At 47.2% G+C, this 16,172-nt stretch overlaps 1 protein-coding gene across 8 annotated transcripts in view; it reads left to right on the top strand.

Moving 5' to 3' along the window:
- OSBPL8 (oxysterol binding protein like 8) overlaps positions 1-16,172 on the top strand; it is a 215,141-nt gene that overhangs the window by 170,138 nt on the left and 28,831 nt on the right. For all 8 annotated transcript variants that reach the window (XM_050934840.1, XM_050934831.1, XM_050934821.1 and 5 more), the window contains 3 exons: positions 484-655; positions 13,630-13,867; positions 15,575-15,759. In XM_050934840.1, coding sequence (XP_050790797.1) covers positions 484-655; positions 13,630-13,867; positions 15,575-15,759 — 595 coding nt within the window. The remainder of the gene's footprint in view (positions 1-483; positions 656-13,629; positions 13,868-15,574; positions 15,760-16,172) is intronic.

The following is a 16,172-nucleotide window of genomic DNA, read 5'->3' as shown; positions in this document are numbered from 1 at the left end:
GCTGGGAGATCTAGAATCTCCACCACCTCACAGAGGTTTGGAGGTCCGGGGCTGGTGGCTCAGAACTGCAGGGTCCCCCACGTGGCTCAGAGCTCGGGGGTTGGCAGCTGAGAGCTCTGGGGCCCCCGCTGGCTGACAGATCCGGCCCTGGGGCTGAAGCAGAAAATGTCACAGAGGTCTCTGGAAGTCATGGATTCTGTGACCTCTGTGACATAATCATAGCCTTAGTTATAATGTTCTGGTCTATGACCTTGCCAGTCCTACCTTGGAGTCCCTTTCACATCTAGACAGGAAGTAAGTTATTTTTATATTTTAGGTCTGGAATGATATTAAAATCCAAGTCACCTAACGTCTGTGGAGTAAGTGTGCATTTATTATTCTAGTATGTGCCTTTCAAAGGTAAGGTATGAGGGGGCCCAAAATAACTCATCATTGTGAAATGAATGATATAAAATTCCATTACTAACAAGCATCTATCTTTAGGCAGGTGTTGGATGGATGCTTTGGAACTGGCTTTGAAATGTTCGGGTCTGCTTAAACGTACGATGATTAGAGAAGGTAAAGAGCATGACTTGAACTCTTCAACAGAGAGCACACAGGTTTCTCTCTATGGCTTATTGCGTGCTAACAACTTACACAGTGCAGAAAGCTTTCCGTAAGTAATCAAGCCCTTAATTTTATTATTTTAAGAAAGTTACTAAAACTGGTGTAAAACTCTTAAATCATTTAGGCAGATCTTTGAATTTGAAATGGTAATATCAAAGTGGAAACCTTAAGACTGGAATTCCTTTTGCCTCCTAATGCCCCTTAAAGATCTGTAATTGTGTATTTTTTTAAAATGTAACATTTAAACTGTGCAGATGTGGATTCTTTACTTGATGATATTCAAGTAGCCCTGTTTATTCTTTCTTATGGGTACTGTGTTTCCTTATGGTGCCTTGTGGTAGAACCATCTTCTAGCAGTATTAGCTGGGGCACTCTTGTGCCTCCCTCTCACCCCCCCAATGTCACACCATGCCAAAAGCAAGGCTGTATAGAGGGTGGAACACCCTCACCACCTCAGTCCCTTCCAACCACATGCCACAAACATATGTGAACCTCTCTGGTCTCTTCAGAGCTGGGGTTTTTTCTTCTTAGATAGTTACTGTTAGCTGTTGATTTAGTCAGTGTTTCTTTTTCAGTTCTGTGATATGGTAGAAGTGAAGAAGCTGGGTTTTAAGAGGTGCATTTCCTGCCTAACTGTCTTCCCGGTACACAACGACCTTGTGCAGTGCCTTAAGTGCTTGGGAGAAAGACATTTGTCTTTTGATTGTTTGTTTGATTTGTAGGACCTTTACTCCCAGAGCCCACAAGGACAGGGAGACTTACCTGCAGCGCCTACTATGGAAAGAAGCTTTCAAAGCCAGATCCTCTGGTTCTGAGCAATCCTCCAATCCAAGGTTGCAAAGGCCAGTCTCTGCCTCTATTGTTCCCTCCAACAAAGGACCGAAGGATTCCAAGAGGCCGCATCCTGAGTTGGGACCAGACCCAATCCCTGCGGCTTCCTCAGTTAAGATTCTGAGGTGAAACATGACCAAACTGAGGGCCATGTGATCGGATAACACTGCCCAGTTCCAGAAGAGAGGCCAAGACAGTTGATCCACCCTTACTGGTGCCATACTTTGTCCTCACACCTTTCTAATCCTGAAGGAACTCATGTGGTGGTAGGACTAGGATCAGCTTCAAAGTCCACTTACAGATGTAGGAAGATGGAGTCCATTGGTGTGCCAGAACCAGGGTAGGTAGTGCCTTTGGTGCTGACAGTAATGACACTGAAGAGAGAGGGTCATAAAGACAAAGTGGCCACAGTGAGCAATTCTGGTTCTTGGCACAGGCATCAGAGCTGTCAGATCCATCTGATTCAGATCAGGGCACTACGGCTGCAGAACGCAGACTTGTTCAGCCTTTTGCGTCAGTAGCAAGGGAGATGGACTTGCATGTAACACTGGATTTGATATCGTCTCAATCTTCAGATCTGTAGTTTGGTTCCCATTTTGGCTCCCATTTTGGTTCCATCTACATCCTCAGTTCCAGAGAGTTCAATCATCATGGCAGCCTATGGCAGTTCACCTTTTGATGCCGCTGCACGTCTGATCCAAGAGTGAAATGCAAGAGCTCTTAGAGGAGGCATGTTTCCCCAACTCAAAGATCATCATCTTTTCCACTGTCAGGAGGAGGAGGCTAGAGGGCATCAAGGTCCCTTGCACAGATCCTCTTATGCTCCCTCCTCCTAGGACCCCTACAGGATCTCCACAAAAAGCTGGCTCCTTATATCTTCTGCCAGTTCTGTTGTCCCTGGCTCACTCTATTCCAAATCTAGATTTTTACCAAGAAGGAGATAGAGGAAGAATGCAGAGACTGGCAGAGTTTTTACAAAATGTGTCTCTCTGTTGTGGGGGCTCATCTGAGGAATCAGGGTATTTTTGTTAACCCTTGTTTAGATGACTGGCTACTGAAGGCATCTGCAAATGAAGATCTGTTAAATAGTCTTCATGACCAATCTCTTTTCAGATTTAGGGTTCTTTCTCCACCCAAAGTCGATTTTCTGCCCTTCACAAAAGATCCTTTTTATAGGCGCTATACTAGACTCCATAGAGGGGAGAGCTTTTCTGCCAGAGTCTAGATTTATCAAAACAAGTCAATATTTGTTAAAGATCCAGAGAGTAACGTTTTTCTTGGGTCTTATGGTAGCCACTACTATGTGACACTGTTTGCCTGTTTGAGAATGAGATCTATGCGGCAGTAGATGCCTTGGTCTACAGACTAAGTTGAAACAGTCTTCAGTTGTTGATACCCATGCCTTAGAGGATGATAGTGTCCCTAGACTGGTGGTCAGTCAGAACAGATGTGCTCAGGGGTGTATGGGTCCAACCTGGATAGTGACTTCAGACGCATCAACCAAGGGCTGGGGATATGGGAAGGGTGTATCTGAACCATATGACAGTTCAAGGGCACTGGTCTTTTTAGCAGAGAATCCTGCACATTTACATGTTGAAATTAAGAACTGTTCCTCTGGCTCTCAGATTGTTCCGTTACGCGGGTGGTAATGGACAGTACATCAGTAATGTATTACATCAGCAAGGATCCTTTCTCCTGTGTGGAAAGGCAATAAATCTGTGGGATTGGTGTATTCATTGTGACGTTAGTCTGTGTCTCTACATATAGCGGGGAACAGCAGATTGTCGCAACCCTAAAGTGCACGCTTAAACATGGCTTCTTTATGGCCAATTGTCAGTCCATAGCCATTTTGTTTTGGTAAAAGGACAAGACGGTCTCCATTTTGGGTCAGATTCTTGTTCCTTAAAGGACAGGAAAGCCCCAAGGTGTCGTGTGCATAACCCTAGCGTGCCGGGTGTACCCTGTGAGCCGTATACAGACATGCAAGCATGTCTCAAACAAAGAAGTAGCGTGCTTGCCAAGTACAGCTTCTGCTGACATAGGGGGTTCCTGCTCGGAACCTGGAAGGCGAAGGAGCTAGGGAGCCAATCCGGTATCAACACACGTAAAAGGGAACCAATCTGAGACTGACACGAGTAAAAGCCCCCAGACAAAACTATGTCTCATGCCAGAATCGGGAGGAGCTCCCGCATGTCAGCTGAGAGGTCTGATCACCCTTTCAGCCAGGGAATATCCTCCGAATTTTGCTGGCTTGGGTCATGTTGTATTAAACAAGACCACCTCCCCTAATTCGCTATGCAACCAGTGTTTATGCTGCTGGTCAGCTGTTTCTGGAGTGTGGTATGTATTTTGTAATTTCTGCAGTATTCATTGTGACGTTAGTCTGTGTGTCTACATGTAGCAGGGAACAGCAGATCATCTTAGCAGAGGCACCTCCCGGATTCACGAATGGTCCATGAAGGCTCAGTTGGTTCGGACTGTATTCTCCAGTTGGAGTCAACCAGATGTGGAGCTATTCACAGCAAGAGTCAACAAAAAGTGTTTCCTCTTTTGTTCCAGAGTGGGCAAGGACAGTCAGTCCCTGTTGGATTCCTTCCTTTTCCACTGGCGGGGAAAGACTTGATGTATGCTTTTTCCCACTTTTCTATTGATCGAGACAGTAGTGGGGATGATACTAATTGCACCAGGTTGACCATGTCAGCTGTTGTTTACTAATCTCCTTCTACTGTGTAGTGGAGTTTTTGTGTGTCTTCCCTGATCTCCAGTTTTACTGTCCTACCCGGAGGGCAGGAGCTTTCATCTGGACTCAGTCTCTTCACCTGATGGAGTGGGCGATCGGACTTTTGACTCTTTCTGCTCCTGAGCAATCCATATTCTTCATCTTCAGGATATACTAGTTAATTGTAGAAAACAATCCACTAGAAACTGTTAATGTCTAATGTAGTCCAGATTTCAGGCATATCTCTATTTATTACCCCCATATCAGCTTCTGTGCCTTGTGATCTGGAATACTGAAAGAATCAGGGATTATCTAACTCACTGTTAAAAGTTGATTTGGCAGCCATCTCTGTGTATCACAATCTAGTTGTTGGTAGATCACTGTTCATTGTTTGATTAAAAGATTTATGAAAGGTTTATCAAATGTGTATCCCCATTGAAGATCCTGTCTCTTCTTGGGACTTCATTTTGGTGTTGGCCATGCTGGTGAAACCTTTCAAACCCTTGGCTTAGTGTTTTTTCTACTTCTTATCTATCAATACGGGTTTCGTTATTGCCATCACAAGGAGAGTGAGTGAACTGAAAGCCCTTATGGCTGACCCACTTTTCACTTCTTTCACTAAGGACAAGATAGTTCTCAGACCTGACCTCAGATTCTTAACTAATGTGTCTGATTTCCACATTAATTTGCCAGTTCTTTTCCATAGGCTGCACTCTAAGAAAAGAGACTCTGTCCTACGTACTTTCCATGCCCAAAAGTCCCTCGCCCATTACTTGGACAGGACGAAAAGTTTCTGTAAATCCTAGCTTGTTTGTGTCTTATGCCAAAAAACAAATGGAGTATAAGATTTCTTCCTAGACTAGTTCTTGGTGAATTACACAATGTAGTGCTGAATGCTACATGCTAGTAAAAGTTCCAGTGCCTGTTGTGATTTGACCACATTCCACCAGAGTTGTGGCTTCTTCCTTTGCCTATTTTAGGCAGATGCCAGTTGATGAAATTTGCAAATCTGCAACCTGGACTTGAGTGCAGATTTTCACTAAGCACTATACTCTGGATTTGTCAGAGCAGTGCTTTAGTCTCTATTCAAGTAGGACTCTGATCAGGTGTTCTGAAACTCATCTGGAGGCAGCAACAATCTATCTCATAGTTGGAGAATATGCAAAGCTACTTGAAGAAGAAATTGAGGTTACTTTTCAGTAACTGGAGTTCTTCGAAATGGCTCTGTATATTCACACTTCCCACTTGCCTTCCCCTCTCAGAGTACTTATTTTTGTGTGTCTCTGGCTTTGCAGTGGAAGGAACTGAGGTGGTGAGGGTGCTCCGCTCCTATGTAGTCTCACCCTGAGTGCGACATGAAAATGAGGGGTGGGGCGCAAGACTGCTCTAGCTGGCATTGCTAGAAGATGGTTCTACTGCAAGGTACCACAAGGTGGCACAGCACAAGTAAGTGTGAATATGCAGAGGCATCCCAAAGAACTCCTGTTATAGGTAAGGAACCTTCGTTTCCTTTAACCAAGTTTCTCACATCCATTGTTTTCTAGAGAACTTATTTCATTTTCTCCAAAATGCGCACAGTCCTGTGTTCAAAAATAGGCAGTAAATGTGGACTCCAATTGCTAAAGTACTGCTGTTTAATCCCTCTTGGAGCCCTCTCAGTACCCTTTGGGTTGCTTCATCTGAAGGTCAAAAGTTTAATTCATCTGACATAAATTGCTAGATTTTTGGCTTTTGTACTATAGGTGGTAATTTGAACAATAATATTATAAAGTCATTGATACACTTTGACCAACGCTCAACTTTTTGGGTGACCAGACTGATATATACCCTCATTTTCAAAAGTGAATGATGGAGTACAAAAGCTGTATGCCAAAAACCAATAGGCAAAATTTCTCATGTTGCCTCTAACACTCAGTGTACAATAACTTCCTAGACATTGTTCAGGGCTGAAGATGCTTTGGGACAAAGATTCCAGGAAGATGATACAATAAACTGGTTGGAAATGAAGTCTTAAACAACCAAAATAGATCAGTGGTATTTCCAAACAGCAAGGCTCTTATTTTTGAACATGGAGAATCTTAAGTTTTATACAGAACACAAAGGAGGGCATGGACAGAGTCTGCTTCAAAAGAATTTAGGCCCAGATTTTTAAAGGTATTTAGGCATAGTTGCACTCAGCATTGCAACACCTAACTGATTTTCGAAAGGGATTTAGGCCCAGATTTTTAAAGGTAATTGGCGGATTTAGGCGCCTAAGCACCTAAATCCCTTTTGAAAATGAAGCTTAGGTTCCTAAGTCAGTTAAGAGATCGCAGTGCTGAACATAGCAAGGCCTAAATGCCTTTAAAAATCTGGCATTACTGTAAAATTTATTTTTAAATTTTTTCTCTGATTTTTTCATCATATATCTGGTTGATAGAGGATAAACATACAACACTGGAAGAACTCAGAGCGCTGGAACTCTAGTATGTGTGTTTTGGGAGTATACAGTAGGCACTCCCAGAACACACACATTGGAGAAGGATACTTAAACAATCTTACTCTCAAGTGTGAGTGCACTTTATTTCTGTTACCCAGAATGTCACCTCACTTCTGGAATCTTCGTTTCTGAGTGTTAACTTCATTGGAGCTACTTAAGCGGTCAAAAAGCTTATTGTGACAACCAAGAATACATCCATTATCAATCTTTATCCCCATAATTTTCCCTTTCCCACCACATGAATCTGAGAAAAATGCCATCATATGTGCAGCCTGGAGCAGGATGTTAGAGTTCTGCCATCTACTCCAGGACATGTCATGAGAATTCTGCTCCCTTACCTTCCTTTTGTGGGAGGATTGTGTTGTTGCTCATCTCCCCAATGCAGGATGCTGAACATTATGCCATTATATGCAGGGAAGTGGGTGAAGACCTGCATCTGGAGAAATACAGTGCAGTTGCCTCTGAGGGGACCCCTTGAGACTAGGGTGAAACTGGGAGGAGGAGGAGGAGGCCTGTTGCATCAATCCTTGGTTCTTCTTCGAGTGATTGCTCATATCCATTCCAGTTAGGTGTGTGCGCCGCGCGTGCACACTTGTCGGAAAACTTTTACCCTAGCAACTCAGTGGGCCGGCAGGTCGCCCCCTAGAGTGGCGCCATCATGGTGCTCGATATATACCCCTGCAGGCCCACCCGCTCCTCAGTTCCTTCTTACTGCCGGGTCGGTCGTTGGAACAGTGGAGCGTGGCTTAGCTGACCTCCACTTCCCTAGCTACTCGTAGTTCTCGTATATAGTTATGCAGTTATAATCCTTTTATATATATATTTGTATAGTTATATGTTTTTTTCTTTGCTAACATAGTTAGTTTAGTAATAGTTAGCGGGGTTCAGGAAGTAGCCCCTTCCCTGCATCCGGTGCTGGAGCCCATGCACGGCTCACCGGGTTTTAAAATGGGCTCGGCCTGCCAGAAGCCGATGCCGAAGGAAGATCCACACGACTCCTGTTTGAAGTGCCTCAGGGAATCACACTTGACAGCTAAGTGCCCCATTTGCAAGGCCTTTAAGCCGAGAACAAAAAGGAGCGGGACTTTCACTTACCCCTCCATCTTTGGCACCGAGCGATGATCAAGCAGCTGGCAGAAGCGCCTCCTCGGCACCAGACCCCGCCGGTACTGCCAAGGCCTTCCGGCGCCAACCGTCGCCAGCGCCGACTGTCGCCGGCACCGAAGTCGACTCAGCACCGCTCCCTTCCTCCGAGGTCGAGAAAGGCACCAGCAGGAATTGTAGGCTGATGGCTCCCCGGCACGCGCCGTGGTAGAGCTTACTGCTCCTGCTGCTTCCGTGCCGACTGCACCGCAGCCAGAGAGCTCGTCTAAGTCGGATCGCCCGACACCTACCGAAGCTCTGACGACCTCGGTACCGTCGATCCCGGTCCCACGAGGGCCATCGAATCCGGTGCCTGACAGCTCCCCAGTATGCACTGTGGTTGAGCCTGCTGTTCCCTCCACGCCGGAGACATTACCAACGGCGAGGGATCTCATTGCCATGACAGAGTCGATGCTGCCTGACCCCGGCACCGCCGGTGCGGGTAATACAGTCTCTTCATATGACCATCCTCTGTCAGCACAGCAGAGCGGCACCGTTCATGATCACGGTCCCGCAGATGCTCCAGGTCCCGTCGGCACACCCGACACCACTTGCAGTCCCGATGCTGTTTTCCTCATCGGTACTGGTCGCACTCGCCGCACCGGTCGGTATCCCGTTTGCCGTCCCGCTACTATCGGCACCGTTCCGACTCCCGGCACCGCGACAGGTACCGTGACTCCCGTAGCCTCTCCCCGAGCCTCGAGATCTCGGTCGACCTCCCGGCACCGTTCTGGTTGCAGGTCTGGATCTCGTTCCAGGTACCGGTACGCCTCCCGGTGCCGGTCCCCGGTGCCGAGTTGGGCAAGGTCCGATAGAGTCAGAGACTCTGCCCATGCCTTTTTTTTTTTTTTAGTACCTCCATGGCCATCCAGACACGCATCCGTGTCATCCCACATGCGCAGATCTTATGCTCAGGACCATGATTCTGATACGCCCCCCGACAACCTGAGGTGGAGGAGGTCCCAGAGGTAGAAGACCCGGTTTGGGGCCCTCTAAGGGGTACGACTACTCGTCTGTCCGCTCTTCTCTCTGCTCACTAGTCTTTCAGTCTGTTAAGGAGAGGTATTGGCATGGCCAGCGGGCGCCAGCCCCGAAACCGAAGGAGGCTTGGCGAATGAACCTACTTGGCCGCCAGGTGTACTCTGCAGAGGCCCTGCAGCTCTGGGTAGCAAAGCAACAAGCCTTGCTTAGCTGCTATAATTATAGCACCTGGGTGAAGATAGTTTAGTTTATGGAGTTTCTCCCTCAAAACTCCCGCCAAGAGTTCACTGCCATCTTGGAGGACGGGGGGAAAAGGTACCCAGAGCGTCCCTCCAGGCCTCGTTGGACGCAGCAGACTCAGCAGCCAGGACTCTGGCCTTTGGTGTAGCCCTGAGGTGCATCTCATGGCTTCAGGTTTCAAACCTCCGGCTGGAGCTGCAGTATGCCATTCAGGATTTACCCTTTGTTGGTAAAGGCCTCTTCACAGCAAAGACAGCCCCAGGCTGCGAAGCCTAATGGACAATAGGGTCCTAATGCGCTCTCTCAGCAGGACCCCTAAAGAGTCAAGGTCCCTCTCAATTACCACTGGGACCAAAGACGAACCTTCCAAGGTGCGCCTGAGGGCGGTGTACCAGTCACAGGCCGGGATCCCAATCCCGCTTTCTCCTGGCGTGGCCCCAGTTAATTTCAGATCGCTGGGTCCTGCGCACGGTGGAGCATAGGTACCACCTCTAATTTGTTCCAGCCTTGTCCCCCTTCAGGGACCCCTCTCACGAGCAATTCCTCATACAAGAGGTGCAGATGCCGACTGACGAAAGGGGCAAGGGGGTTTACTCCCGTTATGCCCTAATCCCCCACTCGAACGGAGGTCTCAGACCTTCCTAGTCCTGCGCGGACTCAACCAGTTTAGGATAAGGTTGAAGTTCCGCATGGTATCCTTGGGAACCATTATTCCATCCTTGCCTCCTGGGGGCTACTATGCCGCCCTTGATATGAAGGACGCGTACTTTCGCAACGCCATCTTCCCTCCGCACAGGAGATACCTCCACTTTCTAGCCAACCGTCAGTACTTCTGGTTTACGGCCATAGTCGCCGCCTACCTTCGCTGATGTCGGATATGCGTTTTTCCGTATCTGGACGATTCGCTTATCCGAGGAGACTCCGAGAAACAAACCACTCAGCACGTGGGCATCGTCACGGTCTTATTCACAGGTCTAGGCCTGATGATTACTATAGAGCAATCCACTCTGGTTCCCACGCAGAGGTTGGACTTCCTAGGGGCTATCCTGGTCTCTGACCTAGCCAGAGCCTGCTTACCAAAACTGCGGTTTTAGGCGATGGCAACAATCATCCGAGGTCTGCAGACTTTCCCAACGACCTCAGCTCGCACTTGTCTCAGTCTCCTGGGTCCATGGCTGCCCGCAAGTTTGTAACCAAACATGCCAAGCTCCGCCTCCGTCCTCTCCAAGTCCAGCTCACCTCGGCGTACCACCCGGACAGGGAGCTAATGGTCATGGTAGTCACCGTTCCCTCGAGCACCTTAGGCTCCCTAGAGTGGTGGCTAACTCCCTGGTGTGGGCAGGGATGCGGTTCCATCCTCCCCAGCCCTCACTGCCCCTGATGACGGACGCTTCATCTCTCTGCTCGAGTGCTCATGGTCACCTCCGAGCTAAAGGCCTTTGGTCTTCTCGGGAGCTGGCATTCCACATCAATGCCCCAAAAATGAGAGTAGTCCGCCTGGTGTGCCAGGGGTTCCAGCGGCAGCTGCGAGGCCGTGGTATCTCGGTGTTTACAGCCAACACAACGGCCATGTGCTTCATAAATAACCAGGGAGGGACATGGTCCTCCCCCCTTTTGTCAGGAGGCCATCCATTTCTGGGACTTTTGCATGGCCCACTCGATGGAGCTGGTGACGTCATTTCTCCCAGGCGTTCGGAACGCCTTGGCGCTTTGACTCAGCAGGTCTTTCCTGTCTTACGAGTGGTCACTCTGCCCCATGTGAGGCGTTCTGCTTTCCAGAAGTGGAGATTTTTCCTCACATAGACCTGTTCGCTCACCGTGAGAGCAGAAAATGCCAGATGTTCTGCTCCTTCCAAGGTCTCTCCTTGGGATCGATCTTGGACGCATTCCTGATGCCGTGGAAAGGCCAACTCCTTTATGCCGTCCCACTGTTCCCACTGGTTCATTAGGTCCCACTCAAACTCCGCAGGGGCAGAGCGCGCATCATCATGATCACGCCAGCGTGGTCCAGGCAGCACTGATATACCACGTTGCTCGGCCTGTCAATAACCGACCCAATTACCCTGCCACCCCACCCAGACCTCATCACTCAGGGCCACGACAGGCTTCGTCACCCGGACCTGCAGCCTCTTCGCCTCACGGTGTGGCTGCTGCGTAACTGAGCCGGGGTGACAGGAAGCCTTCCACCTGGTCAACGTACTGGGCTGACTGGAAGCGTTTCTTCTACAGGTGCAATACGCTCGATCTTGCTCCTACTGAGGTCTCGATACCCTCTATTTGGCCTGCCTCTGGACTTCTGCGGCAGGACCTGGCGGTATCATCACTGAGGGTACACTCGGCAGCCATCTCTACCTTCCAGCCAGGCTAAGGTGGACGTTACGTGTTCTCACACTCTATGGGTTCGAGGTCCCTCAAGGGCTTGGAGCGCTTGCACCCTTGGGTGCACCGCCCAGCCCCAACCTGGGACCTCAACCTAGTTTTAACCAGACTTATGTCTTCCCCATTCGAGCCGTTCGCGACCGGCCCTCTGCTATACCTGTCTTGGACGACAACTTTCCTCGTAGCTGTCACGTCGGCCAGACGGGTCTCCGAGCTCAGAGCTCTTACGGTGGTTCCGCCATACACTAGGTTTCACAAAGACAAGGTGCAGTTATGACCGCACCCGGCTTTCCTCCCTAAGGTGGTTTCGGCCTTTCATGTTACCCACAGCTCAACGCAGTGGGCGCAACAATTGCACTCCCTGGACATCTGTAGAGTGCTCGCATTTATATTGCGCTGACAGAACCATTTTGTAAGGTGCCCCAGCTCTGTCACGGTAGCAGACCAAAGGGAAGGCTTGCTTGTTTTCCTCTCAGAGGATCTCTTCTTGGGTGATGGCGTACATCCGCACTTGTTATGATTTGGCTCATATTTCCCCAAGCCACATCACCGTGCATTCTACCAGGGCTCAGGCTTCAGCTGCTGCCTTGCTGGCTCGTGTTCCTACCCACGGGATCTGTCGCGCAGCTCCATTGGTCCTCGGTCCATACTTTTGCTTCGCAGTATGCCCTGGTTCAACAGTCAAGAGATGCTGTAGCCTCTGGCTCAGCAGTTTTCATTCTGCCACATTTCACTCCGACCCCACCGCCTAAGTAAGGCTTGGGATTCACCTAACTGGAATGGATATGAGCAATCACTTGAAGAAAAGACGGTTACTCACCTTTGTAACTGTTGTTCTTCGAGATGTGTTGCTCATATCCATTCCACACCCGCCCTCCTTCCCCACTGTCGGAGTAGCCGGCAAGAAGGAACTGAGGAGCGGGTGGGCCGGCAGGGGTATATATCGAGCACCATGACGGCGCCACTCTAGGGGACGACCTGCCGGCCCACTGAGTTGCTAGGGTAATAGTTTTCCGACGAGGGTGCACGCGCGGCGCACACACCTAACTGGAATGGATATGAGCAACACATCTCGAAGAACAACAGTTACAAAGGTGAGTAACCGTCTTTTCATGGCCCAGTCCATTGTGTGTGTGTGTAGAGATTATCAGATAAGCCCGTGAGAACTCATGGAACAAGTACTGCCCTCATTCTACTGGCTCCTTTCAACGAATATATATGATCTGCCTCCAGCTGGACACCCAGCTATTACCCAGAGAAACATTAGTGAGATGGCATTTCATAGAATTTTGCAAACGTCTTCCCTTGGCCTTTCTTTTAAAGTTATGCAATAGCTACTCCAACACTTGACACTTTTGAAATGCAGTTCTCAGCTATGTAAGCTAACTGGACCATAGATCTACCTGTGTATGTATGTATGTATCATACAAATATAAACAGTCTTTAAAACCCACTAAAAGTAGCTAGGTCACTATTAGGCAATCAATCATACATATTGTTTATACACAAAATAGTGAGGGTTGTAAGGTAAAACCTGTACGAGGACAAAATTGTTGTAGGGTTGGTAATGAACTTCATAGTTCAAAGCAAAAGCAAAGCAAACCAAACAGATTGCTATAAAAGTTTCAAGGAAGGCTCTTCCTTGTGATCCTTTCTTATTGCAGTGCTATCCGTTTGATATGGCTATCAGATATTGGTATTGACACGCCTGCATTAAATAAGTTCCTGATTGGAGGATTTCAGAGTAGCAGCCATGTTAGTCTGTATCCTCAAAAAGAACAGGAGTACTTGGGGCACCTTAGGCCACGTCCAGACTAGAGGAGGAAAATCGATCTTAGATACGCAACTTCAGCTACGTGAATAACGTAGCTGAAGTCGAATTTCTAAGATCGAGTTACTCACCTGTCCAGACGGCGCGGGATCGATATCCGCGGCTCTCCGTGTCGATTCCGGAACTCCGTTCGGGTTGATGGAGTTCCGGAATCGATGTAAGCGCGCTCGGGGATCGATACATCGCGTCCAGACTAGACGCGATATATCGATCCCGAGCAATCGATTTTAACCCGCCGATACAGCGGGTTAATCTGGATGTGGGCTTAGAGACTAACACATTTATTTGAGCATAAGCTTTTGTGGGCTACAGCTCACTTCTTCGGATGTTGGTTTGAGGATGTTATTCATCGTTGTGGACAATTTGAAGGAAAGGGACTGTCACAACATTTTAGATTTATTTTCTGTGTATTTGTTGTAGATTAAATGATAGTGAAATTGAAAGGCATCACTTTAAAGATCAAGACGTGTACTCTGACAAATCTGATAAGGAAAATGATCACGATCATGATGAGTCTGATAATGATGGCCTGGGAAAAAGTGAAGAAAGTGACACTGACACATCAGAGCGACAGGATGACTCTTACATTGATCCAGAACCTGTTGATCTTATCAGGGAAACTACTTATATGGAACAGATTCATGAAGAACTTGGAGAGGTAAATAATGTACTCTTAGCAGTATTTACCTTATTTCCAGATAGCAAATTGACTTAAGAGTTTTAGACATCAAATTAAATGTTATTGGAAAGTTGCCTTGCAGTATTGGATTTAGTACTTTAAGGAGACTTGTGAAAGTGTGACTGCTCCCCCTCATGTCCCTCTATTCAGGGGCAGCTCCAGGCACCAGCATGCCAAGCGCGTGCCTGGGGCAGCAAGCCGGGGGGGTGCTCTGCCGGTCACTGTGAGGGCAGTAGGCAGGTTGCCTTCGGCGGCTTTCCTGCGGGAGGTCCGCCGGTCCCGCGGCTTTGGCGGACCTCCCGCAGGCAAGCCGCCGAAGGCAGCCTGCCTGCCATGCTTGGGGCAACAAAATACCTAAAGCCACCCGTGCCTCTGTTTAACAGATTCCTGTGTACCGCTAGTCACGTGGCTGAGCAAGGGACTTTGGAATACTCCCCAAACTTAAGGGACTGATTTTACACAAAGTGCCTCCTGCAGCAGAAGTGGAGTCCAGCTGCTTGTCCTTTCATTTTTAGTGATTGGTTTACATTAGCTTGGTTTCAAGGCTCTCTCCTCAAGGAAAAGGGCAAGAAATTTAGTTATTAAATGAAGTAAAGAGGTTTCTTTACATTCTAGTTTCCCACTTAATCAGAAAGGCCAGTAGCCACAAGATTTGCAGGGCTCAGAGGTTGCTCTTGTTACCTTCTATCATTTAACAATTTGTTAAGTTGATCTTTATAATGGCTCTGACGAAGCTTCTGCATGGCAAAGCTCCACCTGCCTTTGATGTCCTGAGCGTTTGTGTGATTAAAAAGTAGCAGTCACCATAAAAAAAATCACCAGTGCTATTTGAAACGGTAACACTCTGAATCTGACTTGTTTGAGCCTCCCGTGTGTTCCTGTTCACTGTTAGACTTTTTTTTTTTCCACAGTAGCAGGGAATGAATAAGATGTCAGATGATGTTAATTTCTAGTCTGTTAACGCTGCTGTTACCGATTTCTGCTCCAAAGATAGTTGAACTTCTTTTAGACAAAACCCACTACTAGCTTTTTGGTTTTTTAAATTGGAAATAAGGTGGCTTCTTCTAAAATCCTGCTTTCATTTCTTGAAAGGAAACACTCTTGAAAGGAGAAATATCTTCCTTTTCTTCTCCTAGTCTAGCAGAGTCATCTGGAGATGTGTAGATGGGAGAGAGAGAGCATCCTCTTGCTGCTTCTAGAGGGAGGGAGGTGTATGGAAGAGTGCTGGACATATCAAAGGGTGGAGGTGAAATGGACATATTCTTCATCAGCATTCAAAATGAGAAATTGATTAATGTAACCAATGGCTCCTGGCTGGTGCATTCACTGCGTGTGAGAGAAAAGGGAAAAACATAGTTGATGGCTGGGAAAGGAACAGGCTTCTGACCATGGTCCCATCTAGAAGGCTCTCTTGATATAAAATGTAATATAATTATTGGGGCAAACCCAATTCCTAAAAAATAAATTCTATATAGCATATCTGAAATGCTGTGTTAATCAGGTAGCAACTTCTCAGAATGCCTCCAGTGGGGCTAGTTCCCACACTCCTGCAGGTAGTTGGCTAGCCACCATGTATCCTAAACCAAACTTATTATTTGTCCCAAATGTGTGTAGTTTTTTTTCATAGAGTATGTTGAACTGTTACTGTGTTTCTACTTTTTCATCAACATTTTTTCCTGGTGGAAGGCAGGGGAAGCTTGTCAAACAGAAACCGTGTCAGAGGAGAACAAAAGCCTGATCTGGATGCTGTTGAAACAAGTCCGTCCAGGAATGGACCTCTCCAAGGTTGTACTGCCTACGTTTATCTTGGAACCTCGTTCTTTCTTGGACAAACTCTCTGATTACTACTATCATGCAGACTTCTTGTCTGAGTGAGTTAATTCTTTTCATTTTAAAAATAAATTTTATTAAATAGTGAAATGGGTTTGCAAGGTTTTCTATCCATCCTGGTTAAAGTGAAGCAGAGAATGCTGAATATCTGAATGCTCATCTAACAATGTATTAAACATCATGTTGTGGAATTTCCTTGGCTTATTGCTTCCTAAAGTTTATAAAGTATATCTCAAAGGCACAGTTTCCTGGTCAGAAATTGATAATTTCTCTGACAGAGAAATATGCTTGTCAGTGCTACTAGAAACAGAGGATAGGAACCTTTGGAAACATCTGTTTTCCTATGCTTTAAGAAGTAAGAGCCAGTTAGTGAAGGCAAAGGAAATTAGATCTCCTAGCTATATACAAAGCAAAACCAACTATGTAGTCCAATTAAAGTGTTTTGTTAGCTATA

This window comes from Gopherus flavomarginatus, chromosome 1, assembly GCF_025201925.1.
Source record: "Gopherus flavomarginatus isolate rGopFla2 chromosome 1, rGopFla2.mat.asm, whole genome shotgun sequence".
NCBI lineage: Eukaryota > Metazoa > Chordata > Testudines > Testudinidae > Gopherus > Gopherus flavomarginatus.
This window is presented reverse-complemented; position numbering and strand designations above follow the sequence as displayed.